Below are 24,656 nucleotides of genomic sequence, written 5' to 3' on the forward strand. Positions count from 1 at the left end.
TGACTTGCCTTCTTATTGATAGCACATTTAGGTGGTGACACTCAATTAGTAAACGGTGACATATCACTTAGCTCCTTGACTCACTTCGATTGCACAATCAAACATTTTCAACTCTTCTTTTTGATAAGAAAGTGAACATTGGGTGAACTTTATCTCATAAGTTTACTTATTAGATGATTAGTAAGATTGTTTAATGAGAACAAGTCCCCGATCCATTACCGATGTAGGAATCAAATACTTTTACTCCTTTTTTCAGTATAGGGGAGGGTAATAGGATAGAATTTGTCTAATAAAGGTCTTTTTTGAATTCTAGTAAGACTACCATTCGAGTTAAAAAGAAGAATGGAGGTGCCATAGAAAGAGGACTCTACAAACCAAAACACACGTATAGCTTATCTTTTCCCGAAAGAAGATAGGCATATTAATTTGCGTCTATTACTTCTCTGGTCCCAATTATGTGACATTGTTTGAATGATATTGACTTTACGGAAACATGAAAATTTAAAAGAAAATCGTGTCATATAAATTAGGACCAAGGGATACTAAATTTGGCCGACAATTTCATTCTAAGTCAGTCTAAATTCCATGTGCATTAAAAGCTGTAGCCGTGCTTGACCTCCTCATTTCCGATAGGTCATAGCCAATTTACTATGAAACATAAAAGTAAAGTATAAGTTTTTGCACGGATGGCGAACTGGTCTTTAATTTTTGCTCCTGCTGCTCATTTAATGAAAATATTCAAATTTGCTTCATTTGGCATAAGTTTTATAATATTTTTATCTTTAAAAACTGAACTTTTGTTTCGCACACTTGCAAGGCAAAGTTACATGGGAATTAAGTTTACGCATTGTAAGTGTAGGAATTAAGTTATGCAAAGATAAGTGGTCTAATATTTTTCAGATTTGAGTGTTGAATGTTTTGGCGTATCCGGCACAACTTGTGGGATATTACGATACATATGCCGAGCGAAACGCAAATTTTGCGAGTGAAATCTATACTTATGCCTTTTTTTAGATTATGTTGAGTGTTGAAAGTTTTACCTTGTCCTACATAAATTGAGCGTTATGATACATATACCGAGTTAAATGTAAATTTTGCCGAGTATGCCGCGCCAAAAATTTTGAAGGACAAAAATTAAAGACCACAAACTCGAGGGACAAAAATCAAAGACCACGCCAAAATAGGGCCATTTGTACGAATGACCCAGTAAAGTAGTAACTTATACTTTATCCAGTCATGTACAAGTTTTATTTTATTTTTAGGAAGCATTTGAAGCTAAAGATCTTACAATTTAGAGACGACGCCTGTGCCACTTAGATATAATTACAAGTTTATTCATATGCTATTCATAAAATTAAAATTAGGATGACTGCAACGTTGTTATGGTTAAAAACTTGTAAGGTATATTAAAATTACTATGTGATTTATTCCAATATGTTCAGGCCGGACACATATAGTTACCAATATCTATGCTAGTGGAATAGTGGGAGATAGCAAATACTTTGTAAAATTAATTAACCCGAACACCACAATTACAAAAAAAATATAATGCTAGATATCACCATGTGATATATGACTTTTGACTGTTAAGCTTCTCTATCATTTTAATTGTCTTTTTATGATTATATATACTTAAATTTTTCATTTTCATTTTAGTTTGACTTTTCTGTTAGTAATATTTTTATTTTTACTTATGTAAAATTCCTCTAATAGTTCAAAAGTTTTGATTAGTAACTTAGTTTCAGAGTACCCCATTCTTGAGAGTGATCATAAGGCACTCCCACATACTCCTTAATTCATTTTATGTGACAATTTGATTGGATATATATAAAATTTTAAACGAAAATAAAATAAAATATGCGGTATTTAATTAGACATAGAATTTAGGTTATTCCTAGATTTTTTTATTTTTTATTTTTATTTTTTTGATGACATGGGAACCGCAGCTGCTAGTCTTCGGGTGCGCACAGGGTAGACAAGTTAATTTTTTTTTTTTTGTCACAATGGGATCGAGAGTAATACAAAGTACTCCCTTTATTTCAGTTTATGTAATAACCTTTTCTTTTTAGTTCGTTTAAAAAAGAACGACAACTTTTTAAACTTGAAACAATTTAAGTTAACTTCTCGTTTTATCTTAACTTAGAAGTTTTTATAGCCACAAAAATGTTATTGCATGTTTAAGATTATGAATTACAAAAGTCTTATAGCACACAAATGTTATGACAATCTTATGGCCAGAAGTTCCAAAACACTCCACTTTTTCTGTTAAATAAATATTATGTCAATTCAAACTTTGCTACATAAATTGAACGGCCGGAGTACGCATAGCTACTTAGCAAAGTAGAAACTTGGTCAACTAGTTGACTTATTTGTACCATCTCTTTAGTAGTAATATTTTACTGAGGTGCATGATCACAGGATCCTGCAAGTACGTTAGGTTTAATTTTGGACTTCCCTATGAATATAACTTTTCAAGTCTACACGAATAGTTAAGCTGTACATGGAGACAACGAACAATTTAAAATGTTCGAACCCCTAATTTTTAATCTTAATTAGACCCATTCCTGCATGAGAAAAGAGGTAAACGTTGAATATAAGACAGAGACAATTATAAAATGAACCATTAAACAGCATATCAATTATCAAGTTGAGCTGTCTGACTTAATGTGGTTTATTTATTTTCTTACTGACAAATTAGTAACCGCTTATTTTACAATAATATGTTGTTAACATCATTGATCAGGCGCCCAAATTATATGTGAAGCAAATGATTAGTCACTGGTCGACTCAGCTACTTTAAAATTAAATTAGGATTATAATTAATAGTAATTATTAATACAACTTTCGCGATAAATACTTTTTAAATTTGACTTCACTCTCATCCAATAGCTATCGGTGATTAAACAAAAGAGCGGCTTCTTTATTAGACCCATTATAACATTATAGCATGAATTAATTTATGTAACTTTATGAACATTTTCAATTAATAGGGAAAATCTTCTCCACTCGCTGTTTATGACTTCCTTTTGCTGGTAAAATGGACATAATATATTAATAGGTGGTGATTTGCACAAAAGGGGTACTTAAATTTTGTCATTACTTTTGATATTTGTTTGGAACGGTCGGTTAAAAGTTTAATGAAAAAATTCTGACCTAAGATACCCTTAAATGTAGAGATTGTAAAAGATGTCAGCCAGTGGAATCACAATTGGTGAAGTGCGGCATGCAAGTCATGACAGATCGGTATGACGACTTTTTAAATTTAGTTATCCAGTTGGATTTCTCACAAATATGCTTAATCATCATATTTTCAAAATCACATATAAGGAAGAAAAAACCACATTTTTCTACTATTTACCCATGCTTCGTCATCAGTCACCCCTAAAAAAAAAAAAAAAGTTGGGCCCATACTAAAAACACCAAGCAATATTTAAAAAAAAAAAAAAAAAAAAAGTGGATCTCACCATCTCCAAACGCATGTTAAAAAAAAAAAAAAAAAAAAAAAAGTAGACCCCATAATAAAAAAACAAGCAATGTCAAAAAAAAAAAACATGCACCTCATATTAAAAAATCAAACAATATTCATGTAATTCCCAAAGCATCCCCATTAAGTCAATAATGGTGGATCCATTGCCACATGCGTATCAATCCATTAGTAGGAGCAAATGAAATTATTTCTTCAAAAGGTTAAGTAGCCAAACCATACAATTTCCTTTCTTTTCTTATATTAGCCTGAAATCTAATCTAGATATTTAATTGTTGTATTTGCTATTCTGCCATGTCATTTATTTGTTATGTTTACTAAATAAATATACTTAAAATATTTATATTTTAAAATAAGATAGAATTTAATTACTTTTTCATTTTTATTCTTACTCTAATAAATGTGAAAAGTGATTAATGTCATAAAAGAAAAATAATATTAAATGGAGATCAAATAATTAATAAGGTAAATTAGTCAAATTATAATTCTAATTGACGTTTCTTTAAAAAACCATGCAAAAGATAACATGACAAGTAAAATGAACTAAACCACGAATATTTACCAAAAATTAAAAAATAGTAGTTCTTCGTTTAAATAGAAAATCAAATTTCTACTTTGTTTCGTTTTAAACATTTAAAATTAATTTAATAATTTGAATTAGAATTATCCAAATCAAAATTTGATAAAAAATAATAAGTATTGTTTAGGTCCAATCTACATACATTAACAATAGAATATTTTACACCTTTAAATTAATCAAATTAAAATTCAAAGTACCAACTGATGATTAAATATTGCAATTGTTTTATCTCAAAGAGAGGAAAATAGTTTCCTTTTAAACAAGTCTTCCCTTTTAAAAAGCATTAATAAATTTTTGCCAACTTTGTATTCATAGCAAACACTAATATAATAAAGTTTTGGATACGGAGCACAAACTACAATGTTAATCGTGTTTTGAACATAATGTGTGTGTGTGTATATATATATATATATGCATAAAAATAATGCAAGCTTGTGTATGTTTATTAGCAATATAAATATATATATTATCACTACTCAAACACAACTACATACACATAGATACACTATAGTCCAAGGTGTTGGGCCCTTGCATACGCCGTCTAGTTAGAACTATAAGAAGCAAGTCATAATTGACTGTTATGACTCATGCTATATGCAACCTAGCTAGCTGTCTTGTTGGATGGCTCATAAATCATACTAGATCGTCTCTATTATTTGACCGTGAGATTTATCGGCTTATATTGCAAGGACAAATACGTCATTTCCCTTGTCCGTAAAGTACAACTCTTGTAAAAACAGGAATAACTATTAAATAGCAGTTGCGGTGACGGACTCTCCAAGCAATTTCATATAAATAGTTATGCATCATTGCAAAATACTGGATCACTATGGACTATGATATTTTCGATAGGAGCTTCAATTTTTTTTAATAAATATAATTCCTAATTCGTCTGCCTATACTATTTAATTGACAAACATAAAAGAAATTGTCAAAAAACTTGAGATCTTCAAAATATTTCCTTTTAGCTCCTTCCTTAACTACAAAAAAAGAAAAGAAAAAAGAAACAACTACGCTAAAGCTATATTTTTTTCACGTTGTTAATATAAACATTGTATCAATCACCCTTTCAACTCTGTTATAATCAAGTCGTTCCTCTTAGACATAATAAGACATAATATGACAACTTCTAATTTCTTACGCGTTCCAAAGTCAAACCTCTTAACAATAATTTTCACTGATTAAAATAATTTTGCCTTTGACAGTTGGATATCATATGTCTGTTGGATGACCTATCTATTCATTATTTAATTTTTATCATTTAGACTCATCCTTGTTATAAATAGTATGATTACATTAACACTTGTCACTTGCGGCCGAGTTGACCCTTTTAGCATTTGTTAATAACTGTATATTGAACTCAACTCGTATAATGTTGAACTCTGATATATAAAAGAAGATAATTACATACTATAAGGTCAATGCCCTAATCCTAATTCCTACAGGCTCAAATTAAACTAACAAAAAATATCATACTCATGTGATGACGATTCTTTATTTTCTTTAAAGGATCTTAGAGAAAAGAATTAGGATGGCGGCTATAAGAAAATGAAATTAGTTAAATAAGATGGTTCATTTGATATAAAAACATGCTACCATATGATATACATGTGTAGGGGTGTACATGCACTAGGTTGGTTCGGATTTTTCAAATACCAAACTAAACTAATTGCGTCGGATTGTAAATTTAATTATAAACCAAACCAGACCAATAAAATTCGGATTTTCTCGAGTTATTCGGTTTTTTCGGGTTTTTTTTTCCGAAAAAGTCTTCATACAAAACATATGACTTTTACTTCAAACATTTCTTTAGTCCTAGTAAGATTCAACTATATAAATAAGATGTTTCTCAAGAAAATAACACAAAATGTGAGGTGGGTGATGACATTGTATTAAAATATTCAACAAAAAATAAGTATTGCTAATTAATAAGCCACAAAGAAAATGACTTTAATCTCAATACTAATTTATGCTAAAATAAGTACGGCTAATAAGTATTAATTACATGACAAAGAAAAAAAATTAAGCTATGTATTTTTACGGTCTAAACCAATTATGCAAAACTAAAGAATAGATATCCAATATTACCATCCTTCCTAGTGTTAGAATTGAATTTCTTTTGATAGCATTAGTGTTGAGTTGGTTTTGATTTGGACTTTATTTGAGTAAATAACATCCATGGGATATAAAACATATTAGTATTCAAAATTCTAAGTTCAAGCTTAAAATAATATGATAAAAGACAAAAAACTATGAAAAAATTTAAGAAATATTTCAAATTACATTACAAATAAATATTTTTATGTATAAAATATTTTAAAAATCGAATACACATAATGTCGGGTCGGTTTGGTTCGGTTTGACTTTTTTTTAGCTAAAACCAAACCAATTATGATCGGATTTTTTTTTTTTTTTACATCAAACCAAGTCAGACCAAACCATTATAAGGGTTTTTTTCTCGATTTGATTCGATTTATCAATTTGATGCGATTTGTCGGTTTGCTTTGTACACCCCTACCCCTACACATGTACATCATATGGTAACATGTGAGTCAATTTATCGGCGTTAACAGTTGCATTCTTTTTCATTTTCAAAGGGTACTATACTGAGCTGTATTCCAAAATGGTTGAATTCGGGCCATTAGTTAGGGTCATAATTATGTGTGGACTAGAAATAAATATTTTGTATTTTGAAAATACTAAAGTTATATATTTTAAAAATTATATAAAAAGTACTATAAATCATAATAACTAATAATTCAAAATATTAAAAGAATATTCAAGAAAGAAAGCAGTCAAAGAGAAACTTTTCTGGCTCCCAAATAGTAATGTTGCCACATAAATTAGAACAAATAGAGTAGATATTATTTTTGACTATAAGATTATCATTGTGTCTCTATAAGAATATCTGGAATTTAGGTTTTATTGTGTCTCTATTTTTGTTTTTTGTTTTTTGTATTTACCCCATCAAGAATACTTACTAGACTCTAGAGATAGTGCCTTCTAGGGTTGTCTAATGATTAGGAAGTCCAAGAAAATACATTTCTTATAAAACCCTTTAGATCATTACCCACAAGATTGGGATTAAAACCCTTAATTAAAGGAAAGCCAAAAACATGCATTTTCTATAACAAACTTAACCAATTCTTTAGAATTATGGTAATAACAAACTTCATCCCTCTCACACTCACAATCAGTTAAAGAAATTTCTATACTTAACAAGTTTTCAAGACCAAATGATAACCCATTTGTACAATTCATGCAAATCAAGAAGAAAACGATGAGTGCCTGAAAGAATTGAAATCTCAACCAAACATCTTTATTAAGTCCACTAACATTAAATAATTAACTTTTTTAGAAATTCAATTTTTTTTTTAAAAATAATCACGGTTGTTGATAATTTAAAGATAGGGATAGATCTTATATTATTAAAGCTCAATAAATAGCAAGTGGATCATTTCATTTTCCAATGTGTGGTGTGTATAATCTTCACGTTTTACGCTTTGATATAGCGTGGAAATGACACCAGGTAGCCACTCTAAGTTGTAGCCAATATTTGTAAATTATTTAATGTTTAGCTACAATTAAAGAGTGGGCAGGGTTCTGCTTTTTCTTCTTTCTCCACTTCCTTAATTAAACCTTCTTAAGTTCATGATTAATCAGTTCATTTTTTTTTTAAAATTTAAAATTTTAGGGTATTGTCTGATGAAGTTTAGCTTTTTAGTTTAAAACTTAAGGACATTGTGACCTTAATTAAGTTTAAATTTTTCAGTTCAATCTTTAATTTCTTTTCCAGCTCAAACTGGATTTTAATTTTGTATTGCCTAAACCGTAAATTGGAATATGAAAAAATGTTCTTCATTAATTTGTGTTGAAATTACTACGAAATAGAAAACTTATCATTTGTACTGCAGAGAAGGAAAACTCTGGAGATTATATTAAAAAAAATAGAGCTTTGGGATTATCCTAAAGTTTCAATGGTGTTTGATTGAAATATCCTGAAGTTAAACCTACATAAATTAAGTTTGAAAGTGAAGCCTTATCTGTACAGTCACTATCTTTCTTGAATTGGTAAAGGAGGAGGAAAATGAGGAGAAGAAGAAATGTAGCGGGCCACATCCCTCTTTTAAGTGTCGGCTAAATTTAAATAATTTAAACGCTCTAACTGAGGCTTAGATGATGACCCAAAGAATAGCCACGAGTACAATTTCCCCTAATCTAACCCATTAATTCGGCAATTGTTAACAATTATAAATGGCTTTAGACACCACCAAATAGTATGACGGCATGCAAATAATATCAAGTATTTTAATAAGGGGATTAAAAATAATACAAGAATACCAGATCAAGAATTACAAACTTATTCAAAAACTAATCACTATATTTAAACCTTTTCTGGAGAGAATTCAAAAACTAACAGTATACGCAAAATATTTTACTTTTACCCTGTTTGCACACAATATAATTTTCTTATTGAATTCTTTTCATTCAACTTAGTTTCGATCGATTCTGATTGCATTGATAACATTTCCTACTCTTAAATATGGTCTCGAATTTGAGTCTTGAAAATGATAAAGAGATTTTCTCTTTTAATAGGAACTTAAAACATAAATTTAAATCAGTTAGACCAAATTAAATTTTAATTATCGAAAAAGAATAAAAGATAAATACAGGGTTCGTAGCCAATAAAAAGAAAAGAAAGGCAATAAAATTCTTTTTAGATACTTGTAGAGCTCTACCATTCCTCCTGCAGACCGAGACAAGAAAGATACACTATTAAACTAACATTAAATAATTCATTTTTCAATGAAACTCACTCTTTTTTTGTGTAAAAAATTAATCAAGGTTCTTTATGATTTAAAGATGTGAATATATAGAACTTTATAGATCAATAAATTCAAGTGGGCCAATGTTCATTAGGGTCCTAACATATGTGTAGTATGTACAATTGTCACGTTTGTAACCAGTTCAGTCGCAAGGAATACACATAGCCTTACAAGTTACAAACCACCAACTATTAGGTTCATGACACATATTGTCCATTTTAATCGAACAATACACATAGCCTTACAAACCACCAACTATTAGGTTCATGACACATATTGTCCATTTTAATCAAACATATTTAACCGATTTGTTTATCAGGTTAAGTCATCGTCGAGCATAAAAACATGCGTACTATGTGAACTCGTGTTATGCAGTGTAAAGTTTTTCATTATTCTCTCCTATTCCGTTGTGAAATTCGTTTAAGGTGTCATGTGTACCCGTTCTTCAGAAGCTTACCAACTTAGAAGATTGTCGGTCCTTCTATTGACCCGCCCTCATCTGCCCCACCTCTATTATGGACGTCACATCTGATAAGACAAATAATAATAATTGAAAAAAATTACCACATTTAGGATTCAAACCTATAACCTATATCAATTTTTGAACCCTCCTTACCATTATATTTTAATATTTTCTTATGTCAGGAAGATTCTGAAACATATATATAAAAAAAAAAAAAATTTATATTTTTACCCATTTTTACAATATGATTTTCCTATTGAATTCCCTCGATTGAACTTAGATCCACCATTGGTTGGATAGATAACATTTTTCACACCCTTAAACAAATGTCTCAAATTCGAGCACGGGAATGAAGAAACTTCCGGTAAAGAATATTTTCCCCTTCTAATAGTTCTTATGCAGCGAAAATTTAAATTAGTAGGACCAAATTAAATTATCGAATACCAAACACATAAAAGACATAAAAATAAAAGATAAAATACAGGGTGTCATAGACAAATACAGGGTGTCAGAGACAAATAAAAGAGAAAAGAAAGACAACAGAAGAATAATATATCATATACATGTAAAGCTCTACCTCTTCTCATGCAGACAGAGACAAGAAAGATACTACTCATCTCACCCCTATAAATAGCAAGTACCTTTCTTTACAAATTCCAAGAAAACCAATAATCATAACAAGAGAAAGAAACAAACAAAAACATAGGAAGAATGGAGAAAAAGGCTCATCCATTACTTAGAGGTGGAAGAAGAGAAACAAAGTATAGTCATGGCTTTTCTTCATCAGATATGGAAACTTTGACCAGTATTTGTGAAACTTTTCTTCCTCCTCTTCCTCAAAATTCACTTGAAAAAAATGGCCATAAAATTCAATACCTTCATAAAGCTTCTGGTTCTCAGTATCCAATTCCTGATGAGGTACAAAAAGATGTAGTAATTTTTACATAAATAGCCAGTCGGGTTCAATATTTACTTTTTCTAGCTGGTATACACAGATTATACACTAATTATACACCATTGTTTGACTATTTTTAATTTAAGCAGTAGGGCAAGCTGCTATTTAGATTAATTCTTTAAAAGAGATGGGATTTTTCCACAAATAGCACTTCGGGTTCAATATTTATTTTTTCTAGCCTGTATACATAGATTATACATGATTATTCATCTGCGGACTGTTTTTAATTTAAGCAGTTGGGTGAGCGGCTATTTAGATTAATTCTTCAAAAAAAAAAAAAATTGATAAAAAACCCATCTTTTTCCTTTTCTTTTTTTGGGGTGAATTGAATTAATTTAGTGTTTTTCTGTTTTTTGGATAATTTGCAGGTTGCAGAGGTTGTAATGAAAATGGGTTTTTTTGAAGCAAGAATCTTGGTGTGGGGTTTGTTAAGAATCCTATCAACAAGAATTGGGACTTTATTACTCTGTGGATTATTTTGTTTTAGCAAAAGTTGGCCTTACATCAATAAATTCTCTGATATTCCATTGGAGAAAAGAGAAATTGTGCTGCAAAAATGGTTCAAGAACAGATTTTTAACTCCTGTTAGATTGGCATTTCTGTTTGTCAAGTTCTTGTGTCTCTATGTCTTCTTTACTCAGGTATATTCTTCTTCTTTTTTTCTAACATTTTTGCAAGAGTTTAAGTTTTACACGTCATCCGTTTAAATATTTTTAAACTGTTATGTCATCCAAATAAAATTTATAGATACATTTTCTTGAAATGTAAGATTTGAAAATAAAATATATTACAATGCTTTGTTCATTTATTTTTTTGAGTCAAACATGGCACATAGTTTAAAAGGGCTTTGTTGTCTTTTCATCCTTTTTTCTTTTTTACTATATTATTTCTTGTGATGCGCGCAACAAACTAAGTTAGAAATCAAGGCAACTTTACAATTATGCAAGTACTTTGTTAGATATCTTTCTTGATTTGGGAATTAACAAACAAATAACAATTAATAAATTTGTTTTCCTCAATATAGCTAGCTTGACTTGAGCGTACTTGAAGAATTGGTCATTAATAAGTTTCATATTTTAATGCATCAGATCACATCAATATCTGCAATTTGTACTATCATCAAGTTGACATTATTATTAACAAGCATCATGTTATTTAAATTTTGCTTATTTTTATTTCCAAGTTTCTTTCAAATAATTGAAAATTAGTAGGTGCATGAAACACATAATTTATGTATTGTACAGAGAAAGGATATTCTGATACTAACTTTTTTTTTTTTTTTTTTTTTATAAAAAAAATACCAATTTAATGACAGTTGATCCTTTTCTTTACTAGCTAATCCCAACGGACTACATGGTATGCAAAAAAAAAAAAAAAAAGCCTTATATCAAAGTCACTTGACTTATAATTGATTAGTCACTGTTTATTTGTTGAAAAATAATAATTTATAATTTTCTTTTCTAGAAGTTAGGTGGCTGAAAATGATACTTTAGCTCTTTTGTTTGGAGTTCACATATGGTAACAGTTACTGTCAATGTCCTTTTATTTTGGTTCCAAGATTTTAATGTACACCTTTTGAGTACATGATTCCAATTATAGTTTTCAACTCTTCTTAGTATTCTGTGGTCATGAATGAAAAATGAGATAAAAACAACTACTAACAACCAATTTATGTTTTCTTGATCACAAAGTACTTAAAAGTGGCACCAGGTTCCTTTTCTTTTATTATGAGCTATGTTACTTGAACTAAAATACTGTTGGATATGTGTCGGATCCTTCAAAAACTCTGCGTTTTTAGAGGATTGACATGGTGTGACAACATTTTTGAAGGGTTCGAGCAACACAATCTATGAGATGTTCAGATATGAACGATAGCTACAACATTCAATATTGATGAGAATATCAAGTATATGTCCGTCCCAATTTATGGATGGTGTTTGACTGGCCACATAGTTTAAAATTGGAAGAAAGATTTTTGAAATTAATTGTGGTTCAAAATAAACCATAGATTTTTGTGTGACTAAAAATCATCTCTTTAAGGGTAAAATGGGAAACATAAAGTTAAATTATTATTAAATAGAGAAATGTGTCATTCTTTATGAGGCTGACTAAAAAGTAAAGAACGTCACATAAATTTGGACGGAGGGTGTAGTTGATATTGAATCTTTGTAATATTTCTTCTGTTTAGCTTTCTTACTTTCACAGTCCAGTCATTTACAGGGGAATTTTGATCATAAATTAGTAGATTTATTGGACCTACTATTTATCTTAACTTAGACATAATTTGTGAGTGCTTTTGATTTTACATTCAACGAATTTGCATCCTCTGATTCAAGAAAGTTAACAAAAAACTCACATAAACTAGCTAAAAAATGCTGAATTGTGTGTCCTTTTCATGACATAGGTTGGTGAAAATTCTAGAAATCCAGCATGGGATGACATGGGATATCAAGTAGACAATGAAGAGAATCCTTCAGAAACACCAGACGAGAGACCTCTTCAAAAGGGAATTGTAGAGACTATATATGAAACAGAATCAAGTATTGTCAAGTCCCTTGTCCAAAAAGGCCTAAAAGTCATAGAAGACACCAAAAACAACATGTACAAAGTTCAATGTGATGTTGTCATTGTTGGTTCAGGATGTGGTGGAGGTGTTGCAGCAAGTGTTCTTGCAAGTTCTGGCCAGAAAGTCGTCGTTCTCGAGAAAGGAAATTACTTCACAAAATCAGACTATTCTTCTCTTGAAGGACCCTCCCAGAGTCAACTGTATGAATCAGGAGGAATACTCGCATCTTTGGATGGTAAAATTATGATCTTGGCAGGTTCAACAGTTGGTGGTGGCTCCGCCGTTAATTGGTCAGCCTGCATTAAGACTCCTGATTCCGTTATACAAGAATGGGGCGATGATAAAGGGATCCCAATTTTCCAAAGCCCCAAGTATGTTTCAGCCATGGACAAAGTTTGTGAACGAATCGGTGTGACAGAGAAGTGCACACAGGAAGGTCTCCAGAATCAAATTCTCCGAAAAGGGTGTGAAAAACTCGGTCTTGAAGTTGAAGGCGTGCCACGAAACTCATCTGAGAATCATTATTGTGGCTCGTGTTGCTATGGCTGCAGAAGAGGTGAGAAAAAAGGAACTGATACAACTTGGCTGGTGGACGCCGTGGATTGTGGAGCAGTGATTATAACAGGATGCAAAGCTGAGGGATTCATACTAGAAAACAACAAGTATGAAAAAAAAAGAGACAAGAAATGCTTAGGAGTGATTGCAACTAGTTTGAATAAGGATATCACAAAAAGGATATGCGTTGAGGCCAAAGTGACCATTTCAGCTTGTGGTTCTCTTTTGACACCTCCACTTATGATCTCTAGTGGATTAAAAAATCCGAACATTGGCCGAAATCTCCATCTTCATCCAGTCATAATGGCATGGGGGTACTTTCCTGAATCCGATTCCGACCTCAAGGGAAAAATATATGAAGGAGGAATCATTACCTCAGTACACAAAGTGGGAAGTCATGATTCCAATGTAAGAGCTATAATAGAATCTCCTATTTTAGGACCGGGATCATTCGCTGCTTTATGTCCTTGGACATCTGGAGAGGACTTGAAGAATAGGTTACTCAAGTATTCCAGAACAGCTCATTTGTTTGCAATGGTTAAGGACGTGGGGTCTGGGAAAGTCCGATCAAACGGAAGAATAAGCTATAAGTTTAATGCCACGGATGAAGAAAGTTTGAAACACGGGCTAAGACAAGCTTTAAGGATCTTGATAGCAGCAGGAGCTGATGAGGTAGGCACTCAACAAAGCGATGGACAGAGAATTAAATGTAAGGGAAAAAGTGAAAAAGAACTCGAGGCTTTTCTTGACATGGTCACAGCTGCAAAGGGGCCAAAGTCACTTGTAAAGGAATTTACAACTTATAGTTCTGCTCATCAGATGGGGAGCTGCAGGATGGGAACGAGTGAAAAAGATAGCGCGGTTGATGAGAACGGGCAGAGTTGGGAAGCAGATGGATTATTTGTTTGTGATGCTAGTGTTCTGCCAGGTGCTGTTGGCGTAAATCCCATGATCACTATCCAGTCCACAGCATATTGCCTTTCCAAGAAGATCGCTGAAATGATAAAAGAAGGAAAATTCTCAAGATAAGTGATCCTACATATATATATATATATATATATATATATTCTGTTTCAAAACAAATTTGTAATGCCTTGTCCTTCTTTGAGTGTTCCTACACTTGTAATTTTCATTTTAAGTTAGCATTTTTCATTTTTAACCCGTGAGATATGTATAACTAGTGGACAAGGAGGATCTCAATAAAACAAAATATTCGTTTTAAGTTTCATTCTTTTGTTCCTACTTATAACACAGAAATGCAGTTGGCTTACAGCAATAATTAATGTGGATAAAGGATCAACTAGAATTGATTTAAGGCGTGGAAAGTGTGGACGACATACAATCATAACAGCGTACCAAAGTATTCTGGGAAATCAAGACTTTGATATTTACTAAGAATAATATAAGATCTCAGAGATACATTTCTGATCACATTTGAGTTAACAATGAGAAAATATACAAACAGGCAATGGAAATAACATTAGCTTAGTGCAAATTTTCTTGGCAACACTAAGATCCCTAAAGCTCATTTAATTGTTAAATGATCAATAAATGATGGCGGATTCTCCACTTCCAACATTAGCAATAAATGCCTCCGATTTGCAGAAAGTACTGCTTTCCTCTTATTGAGAAGCCTGTCTTTGATATGCAAACATGGATCTAAAATTTATTCTAGCCATCAGAATCTGTCTCGCGGAATGGCAATGGAACTGCTTTCACTTCTCTGAATTTTCCGACATTGTTCAAGTGCTCATTTTCCAACCTAAACAATCACAAATATACAGTAAGGAATATGCATTTCCTATAAAACTAATGCTTATGCTAGGGACTTGGTGTTCCTGTAGAAGACCTTGTCGAATAACTTCCAATGAGGCAAGGAAAAAGTCAAGTAAATTCGATTCAAATAGTCCAACAGTGAAATGCATCACTGTCTCCACCCAAGCTACTCTCAAGACCAAAATCAAAGCATATGATTGAAATTTAAAATATGTTCAGATATACCATATCGTTGTATGAAGGGAAAAAAAAAAAAACACTTTTGAAAGAGAAAGGACTTACAACTGAAGTGTAGTAAGTGCTCGTATTATTCAGGATTAGTTAAAAGGGTAAATTTCAACATACAAAATTACATTTGTGTGGACATATTTTTAAATTACAACCCGCATAGCCACTTTTTGACGGTATACAACAATATATAACTTTATATACATACTGTAGACAATGTATAAACCTTGTATAAAGTGTATAATAGTGTATAAGAGGTATTTATACATACTTTTACACTAGCATACAATATTATACGAACTTATACAAGAGGTGTTTATACATAAAAGGAGTTTATACATAATGTATGTATAAGAGGTGTTTATATACACTTCTATACCATACCGTATAAAAGCGTAAAAATAGAAGAAGAGGAAACTGAAAAAAATAAAGAATAATGCCAAAAAAAAAAAAAAAACATTACCTGTGTTAATTACAATTAACCACATACAGGGAACAAATTGGTGGAAAATTCATATCATATAAAGATGCAAAGTTCGAAGGAGAACGGTAAAATAGGAGCATCTGGCAGTTTGATAGGGGGCTAACTCAGGTAATAAAAAAATTATGGGATAAAACGGGTAATTATTTTACCCTAATCGGCATACAATGTTATTTTCCCTAGTTAAAACTTATAACCTATATCAATTATTGAACTCTTCTTAACACTACATTTATAACTTTTCCATTAAGATATGGATTCAAAAATATACTGGGTATAAATTTATCGTTTACCCTATTGGCACAACATAATTTTTCGATCCTCGCAATTGAACTTAGCTTCGCCACTAGTTGGATGGATAACATCCTTCTGACCTTCTACCCTTAAGAAAATATCTCAAATTCAAATCACGAGAATGAAGAAACTTTTGATAAAGAGCTGTTTTCCTTCTACTAGTTCTGATTAGTTGGACCAAATTGAATTTTGAATACCAAATCACAAGACATAAAAAATAAAAGATAAAATACAGGGCCTTAAAGAAAAACAAAACAAGAAAAGCAAGGCAACATTAAAGAATCATATATATATATATATATATATATAAAAGCAGGCAAAGGGCCCGGTGACGTGGCACTCTCTATAACCAGGAAACCTATTTATTTATTTTCTCCTTTTTTTGGGGATTTTTTGCCATATTTTGTTTGTTTAACTTATTACATAAACACAAATAAAAGTCTTTTACGGAAAGCACATTAAACCCACCGTTTTGGACAACAACGGAAACACACCGTTTTTGGAGAAAAGAATAAGGCACCGTTTACTTTCTTGCAGAGACCTTAATCATTTTAACTGAACCTTCTAAGTGTTACCTCAACATTCAAAATCTCTCTGTAACTATGTTCTTCTTCTTCTTCGGCCATATTGCTAAAAAAATGGCTATTCTTCTGCTTCGTTGACCATATTGCTAAAAGAATATGTTCTTCTTCGTCGACCATATTGCTGCAAATTTGAAGAGACAATTTCTTTATGTCTGGGAACATCTTTCTACACAAAACCGTATTCGGTTGAAACAACATTGTAAAACTACGTTACTGTTATCGGTCATGTTTGATTTTTAGATATATTTTTAACGTAACTTTTATTTCGCACCAATATGATTATTTTGAAGTTACAAGATGTGAGAGACAAGCGTACGTAAGGCCTTCAGCACTGTCTCTGTTATTCCAGGTATTGAAACAACTAGAATTTCGTTTACTTTTTCACTAAGCAATATTACTTTGTTTTTATTTTTGAGTTTTTTTAGTAGGTTATTACTATGAAAGTACTAATCTAATACTCCCTCCGGTTAAAAAAGAGTATCCACTTAATCATTTGCACACCCCTTAACAACATACTAACTCTTACAAAAAAAAAATTAATTTGACTAAACTGCCCCAAATTAAATAGACATTGGAATTTGATCACATAGCACTTAATATGGGCAAATCTAAAAAAATAAGGTTAATCTTTCTCGATTTGATAAGTGAACACTCTTTTTGACTCAAGAAAAAAGGGCTAAGCGGATACTCTTTTTTATCCGGAGGGAGTATTGTCGTAAGAAATTTTGCCTCGAGTAGTTGTTCTATCTACTTGAGTTGCTCCATTGTTTTCATTAAAACCTTGAACTGAGAATCCCAAGAATCGTGTCTTTGATTTCAGCATGTCGGAAAGGCCCTTGTGAAGTGGTTGGTCAGTTTCTATCATCTTAGATTTCACATTTTGTTATGTTTGGTGTAACTATGAAGAAAATAAATATTGATTGAAAGATATGGGTATTTTCCTTTAGAGAATATAAAGTTTAAGATAAAGATTGCAAAGTTTGGTGGATATACGCACTCATATTACATGCAATGGTTAGTACAGTACTTCACAAATTGTTACTACAGTATGGCACTTGTAGGCTTGACCATAGAATAGGTGAATTTTAGCAGCTTCATTTTTCATCATTTTCCTATGCGGTGGAGTATCTTTTGACAAAATAATTTTAGCGATTAGTTTTCTTCAAATTTGGATTTATTAACTAGCTCTTCATCTTCTTGCTTGATCTTTTTCTCTCCCCCTATAATTGCTTAACATCTATTATCTTTATACTGAAAATATTATTAGGTGTAATTAGTTTATTATATTCTCTGGTTCTACTCATATACATTAAGTTTTTATTATGTAATTAAATCGAATAATTAGTGCGCATCAAGGTCAAGGCCTATGTTTCTTCATTTTCTTTAAATATGTTTTTATGCATATTATATGGTTTGAAGTATATATTGAGCCTCCTTTACCTTGCTTGCAACTGATTTTAAGGAATTTAATAGGAGATTGGAGTATGAAAGTCTAAAAAATCAGAACGGCACTTGTGATTTCACCGCTAAATAGTGAATTAAAGGCAATTTGAAAGAGGTTATTGGTGGGTCGAATATATTATATGCATCAGGTTAACTTCCTTAGGTTAACATCATATTAAATATTTCAACATTATTTCATTGTGGAATTGTTTTGTCCAACGAGTCTATGACTCGCTATTGATTCGTGTAACTTTCTTACTGTCTATACACATGCACTACTTTTAGATATATAAGTTCTTAACTCTTTAAATCAATTAAATTAATAAAACGATTTGTCTGACTGCGCGAAGCGTGGGCAAATTAACTAGTACTAAGATAATTGTAAAGCTCTCCACCTTTTCTCATGCAGACAGAGACAAGAAAGATACTCATCTCACCCCTCTAAATACCAAAACTTTTCTTTACAAATTTCAACAATCATTGAAAACCAATAATCATAAAAAGAGAAAGAAACAAACAATAAAACATTGGAAGAATGGAGAAAACGGCTCATCCATTACTTAGAGGTGGAAGAAGAGAGACAAGGTATAGTCATGGATTTTCTTCATCAGATATGGAAACTTTGACCAGCATTTGTGAAACTCTTCTTCCTCCTCTTCCTCAAAACTCCCTTGAAAAAAATAGCCATAAAATTCAATACCTTCATAAAGCTTCTGGTTCTCAGTATCCAATTCCTGATGAGGTAAAAAGAGATGTGATCTTTACGCAAATAGGCGGTCGGATTTACTATTTACTTTTCTTAGCCAGTATACATAGATTATACACTGATTATACGAATACTATACATATATTATACATCTGGAGACTATTTTTAGTTTAAGCGGTTGGGTGGTCGGCTATTTAGGTTAGTTCTGTAAATTGATAAAACCCCATCTTTTATTTTTATAGGTGAATTGAAGTAATTTAAAGGGGTAACTTATTTTTTTCGTTTTTTGTTGATCATTTGCAGGTTGCAGACATTGTAACTAAAAGTTGTTTACGGGAAGCAAGAATCTTGGTGAGGGGATTATTAAGAATCCTATCAACAAGAATTGGGACATTATTACTATGTGGATTATTTTGTTTTAGTAAAAGTTGGCCTTACATCAATAAATTCTCTGATATACCAATGGAGAAAAGAGAAATTGTGCTGCAAAAATGGTTCAAGAACAGATTTTTAACACCTGTTAGATTGGGAATTGTGTTTATCAAGTTCTTGTGTCTCTATGTCTTCTTTACTCAGGTAATTTTTTTTTTTTTTTCAATTCTCTAAAATTTTTCATCAATGCTTTGCTCATTGTTTCTTGAGTCTAAACAGGGCACATAGTTTCCTTTTTTTTTTTTTTTTCTAAATAATCGTGGTGTTCGTGTTAATTTTTTGTACTACTCAATTAGTTTTACAAGATATCTGTTACCTTCCAACAGTATAGGTATCGGGTAACTATGTTCACCAAAGTTTCAATAAATGATAAGAAATCACCCAATATTTTTGCACCTTACGGTTCTTAACCTCAGTTCGTTGACTACTAGGACATACCTTTATGCTAAACATGACACATAGTTCAAAAGGGCTTTTTTGTATTTTCTTCATTTTCCTTTAGTATAGTTGTTCTCGTGATATGGGCAACATGTAAGTAGGGGAGTTCAGGGTTCGGTTTGGGTCGGTTATTGATTAAAACCATAACCAAACCAATTTAGTCGGTTTTAAATGTCTAAAACCATAACCAAACCAAATAAAATAATAACCACCGGTTTGGTTATTGTCGGTTTGTTCGGTTTGGTTGATTTTTCGGTTTATGACTAGCGAACTATGAGACTTTATCAAGAAAACATTAAAAAGTTGAAAAAGACATGTCTTTTTTTTGGGTCAAACGATAACTTTTATTTATCGTTTAAGGTGGAACATACATCATAGAAATATTTTCACTATCAGTGATAGTGTCATACTCAAGTTACCCAAAGTTGCTAAACTATTACATATAGAGCTAAAAACTAACTAAGTAGTGGCTGCACCATTTTTGTCATCTTAATACACATACCTGGAAATAAAGTAGAGCATAGGAGCTTTTAGTTGTTGTTACAAACACACATATTAATTAAACATAAAGACTACCTAAAATTAAAATGAAAATATATGAAATAAAAAAACTTTGTGTAATGATCCCAAACTTTGGGGCAATACTTGCATTTTGTCCTCAATTCTCCCATTTTATTAAAAACACTTTGTGTAATGATCCCAAACTTCAGATGTTTTTCTATCATTATCCCTGCAAGTTAAGGTCTCGACTACAAAGTTAGTTGTTCTTTTCTACCTTTTTAGGAGTATTACCCACGTAAGAAGTATTAGGGCATTACCATGTGCTTGAGTTAAAGAAATGTTGATGTTCTTCAAGATCTTCTTTAACCTCCAAATCTACAACCTCTGTCCTTTTCATCTAAAAATATTAAGTTTAAGAATCTATTCAGACAAGAAAAAAAAAGGTATAAATTCGGGAAAAAAAAGAAGAAACAACCTAAAATCAAATGGCTGACAAAGAAAGGCTAAAAATTTAAGTTAAAGACATTAGACTCTAACGTGAGCTTCTGTTAGTAGATTTATACTTAACACTTAAAGAGTTAAAAGACTTAAAGACATGAGCTTGGACATATTCTTAAAAATATGGGCCTTAAACAATCATGTGAAATAAGTAGACCAAAAATCAAATTAATGATTAAAAGGTATAAAATATTTATAATTATTTATGAAAAACTAATATTATACATATAAATAATTATAAAATTTATGTATATAATTTATCGGTTTGGTTCGGTTATTTATTCGGTTATTTTTTAATATAACCATAACCAAACCAAATATTATCGGTTTTTAAAATTTAAAACCAAATCAAACCAAACCAAACCAAATGTCGGTTTTTTTATTCGGTTTGGTTAAATTTTCAGTTTGGTTTTGGTTTTAACCAAAATCATGAACAGCCCTACATGTAAGTTAGATATCAAGGTACCTTTTACAATTATGCAAGTACTTATTAAATATCTTTCTTGACTTGGAAATTAACAAATGGCTATACATTTGTTTTCCCAAAAGCTAGCATTGAGTTGAGTGTCCTTGAAGAATTGGTCACCAGGAAGTTTCATATTTTAATGCATCAGATCACATCAATGTATGAAATTGTGCTATCATCAAGCTGACCATTAGATAATTAACAAGCATCATCTTCTTTAAATTCTACTTATTTTTTATATTTTCAAAGATTTTTTCAATAAAAGGTTGCAAACCTAATTATTGTAAGCAATCTTTCTGAAAAAAGAAGAGAAAGTTCCTTAGTAATTGAAAATTACTAGGTGCATGAAGCACATAATTTATGTATTGTACAGAGAAAAGGGTATTCTGACATTATTAAATTAATTTGACAAAAGAATAAAACTACCAATTTAGTTTTGGATAAAGATCCTTTTCTTTACTAGCTAATCCCAACAAAACACATGAAATGCAGAAAAGTCTCATATCAAGTCACGTTATGTTGGCCCTTAAAACAGATTTGCAATTTAAAACATGTGACCATTGAAGATGAATTAATTGGCCACTGTTTATTGTTGAAAAAATCATTTATAATTGTTTTCTAGAAGTTAGGTGGCTGAAAATGATAGCTTTTTTGGAGATTTTGATATGCTAGCAGTTACTGTCAATGTCCCTATTTATGTGTTTATAGCTCGAATAATAGTAGTAAGTATTTTATCTGTGGACCAATTTCTTCTTTCAGTAGAAAAGGACACCTCATCTATTATTTGGTCCCAAGATTTTAATGTACATCTTTTTGTGTACATTATTCCGATATGGTTTTGTACTTTGGTCCTTACTGTTCCAAGATCTTGAATGGAAAATGAAACTAATTTATGTTTTCTTGATCACAGAGTACTTCAGTAGCACCAGGTTGCTTCTCTTTATTACTCACTATGTTGCTCGGACTCTTCAAATATACTGTCGGGTGTGTGTAGGATCCTCCAAAAGCTATGCATTTTGGAGGATCCGACATGAAAGACGACAACATTCTTGGAAGGTTCGAGCAACACACAATTTATGTGATCTTCAAATATGAACAGTTGCTATGACATCCAATATTGATGAGAAAATCAAGTGTTTGATGTTGAATCTAAGTAACATTTCTTCTGTTTAGTTATTTTACTTTCAAATGCAGTCCAATCATTTATAGGGAGATTTTGATAATCAATTAGTAGATTTATTGGACCGATTATTTGTCTTGGACAAATTTTGTGAGTACTTCTAATTTACATTCAACAAATTTGTATCCTTTGATTCAAGGAAATTAACTAAAGAACCTCATGAACTAGCTAAAAAATGCTGAATTGAGTGTCCTTTTTCTTGCCATAGGTTGGTGAAGATTCTAAAAATCCAGCATGGGATGACATGGGATATCAAGTAGACAATGAAGACAACTCTTCAGAAACACCTGATGAGAGACCTCTACAGAAGGGAATTGTAGAAACTATATATGAAACAGAATCAAGTATGGTCAAGTCCCTTGTCCAAAAAGGCCTAAAAGTCATAGAAGACACCAAAAACGACATGTACAAAGTTCAATGCGATGTTGTCATTGTTGGTTCAGGATGTGGTGGAGGTGTTGCAGCAAGTGTTCTTGCAAGTTCTGGCCTAAAAGTTGTCGTTCTCGAAAAAGGAAACTACTTCATTAAATCAGACTATTCTTCCTTGGAAGGACCTTCCCAAGGTCAACTGTATGAATCAGGAGGAATACTCTCAACTTGGGATGGTAAAATTATGATCTTGGCAGGATCAACGGTTGGTGGTGGCTCCGCCGTTAATTGGTCAGCTTGCATCAAGACTCCTGATTCTGTTATGCAAGAATGGGGCGACGATAAAAGAATCCCCATTTTCCAAAGCCCTGAGTATGTATCGGCTATGGACAAAGTTTGTGAACGAATCGGTGTGACTCAAAATTGCACACAAGAAGGTCTCCAGAATCAGATTCTCCGAAGAGGGTGTGAAAATCTCGGTCTTGAAGTTGAAGGCGTGCCACGAAACTCATCCGAGAATCACTATTGTGGCTCGTGCTGCTATGGCTGTAGAAGAGGTGAGAAAAAAGGAACTGATACAACTTGGCTGGTGGATGCTGTGGACTGTGGAGCAGTGATTATAACAGGATGCAAAGCCAAGAAATTCATAGTAGAAAAGAATAAGTATGGTAATCAAACAGACAAGAAATGCTTAGGAGTGATTGCAACCAGTATGAATAAAGATATCATAAAGAAGATATGTATTGAGGCAAAAGTGACCATTTCAGCTTGTGGTTCTCTTTTGACACCTCCACTTATGATCTCTAGTGGATTGAAAAATCCGAACATTGGCCGAAATCTCCATCTTCATCCAGTCATAATGGCATGGGGGTACTTTCCGGAATCCTATTCAGACCTCAAGGGAAAAGTATTTGAAGGAGGAATCATTACCTCAGTACACAAAGTGGGAAGTTGTGATTCCAATGTAAGAGCTATAATAGAATCTCCTATTCTAGGACCGGGATCATTCGCTGCTTTATGTCCTTGGACATCTGGAGAGGACTTGAAGAACAGGTTACTCAAGTATTCCAGAACAGCTCATTTATTTGCAATGGTTAAAGACGTAGGATCGGGAAAAGTAGGACCAGACGGAAGAATAAGCTATAACTTCGACGCCATGGACATAGAAAGTTTGAAACACGGGCTAAGACAAGCTTTAAGGATCTTGATAGCAGCAGGAGCTGATGAGGTAGGCACTCAACAAAGCGATGGCCAGAGAATTAAATGTAAGGGAAAAAGTGAAAAAGAACTCGAGGCTTTTCTTGACACAGTCACAGCAGCAATGGGGCCAAAGTCACTTGTAAAGGAGTTTACAACTTATAGTTCTGCTCATCAGATCGGGAGCTGCAGGATGGGAACGAGTGAAAAAGATAGCGCGGTTGATGAGAACGGGCAGAGTTGGGAAGCAGATGGATTATTTGTTTGTGATGCTAGTGTTCTGCCAGGTGCTGTTGGTGTAAATCCCATGATCACTATCCAGGCCACAGCATATTGCCTTTCCAAGAAGATCGCTGAAATGATAAAAGAAGGAAAATTCTCAAGATAAGCGATCCTCTATATATATATATATATATATATATATATATATATATATATTCTGTTTCAATACAAATTTGTAATGCCTTGTCCTTCTTTGAATGTTCCTACACTTGTAATTTTCATTTTAAGTTAACAGTTTTCATTTTTAACCAGTGAGATATGTATACCTAGTGGATAAAGAGGATCTCAATAAAATAAAATATTCGTGTTAAATTTCTTCTTTTGTTCCTACTTACAACACCAAAATGCAGTT

The 24,656-nt window shown here is 32.0% G+C and overlaps 2 protein-coding genes across 4 annotated transcripts; both read left to right on the forward strand.

The window, feature by feature from the left end:
- The first annotated feature begins 9,933 nt into the window (after window positions 1-9,933).
- Window positions 9,934-14,657, forward strand: LOC132034545 (long-chain-alcohol oxidase FAO1-like). Its single transcript, XM_059424963.1, has 3 exons — window positions 9,934-10,271; window positions 10,677-10,949; window positions 12,713-14,657. The coding sequence occupies exons 1-3, from the start codon at window positions 10,065-10,067 to the stop codon at window positions 14,456-14,458; spliced, it is 2,226 nt and encodes a 741-aa protein (XP_059280946.1). The 5' UTR covers window positions 9,934-10,064; the 3' UTR covers window positions 14,459-14,657.
- Window positions 14,658-18,625: 3,968 nt separating this feature from the next.
- LOC132034678 (long-chain-alcohol oxidase FAO1-like) lies at window positions 18,626-24,620 on the forward strand. Of its 3 annotated transcripts, none has more exons than XM_059425072.1 (3): window positions 18,626-18,977; window positions 19,245-19,517; window positions 22,665-24,620. In XM_059425072.1, exons 1-3 carry the CDS (start codon window positions 18,771-18,773, stop codon window positions 24,408-24,410), a joined length of 2,226 nt encoding a protein of 741 aa, XP_059281055.1. In that variant the 5' UTR covers window positions 18,626-18,770; the 3' UTR covers window positions 24,411-24,620. The 3 variants fall into 3 exon arrangements, with proteins under 3 accessions (XP_059281055.1, XP_059281102.1, XP_059281155.1); XM_059425172.1 differs by having other exon boundaries at window positions 18,714-18,820; XM_059425119.1 differs by lacking the exon at window positions 19,245-19,517.
- The last annotated feature ends 36 nt before the right edge of the window (window positions 24,621-24,656 follow it).

The sequence above is a fragment of the Lycium ferocissimum genome, chromosome 1 (genome assembly GCF_029784015.1).
Source record: "Lycium ferocissimum isolate CSIRO_LF1 chromosome 1, AGI_CSIRO_Lferr_CH_V1, whole genome shotgun sequence".
Classification (NCBI taxonomy): Eukaryota; Viridiplantae; Streptophyta; class Magnoliopsida; order Solanales; family Solanaceae; genus Lycium; species Lycium ferocissimum.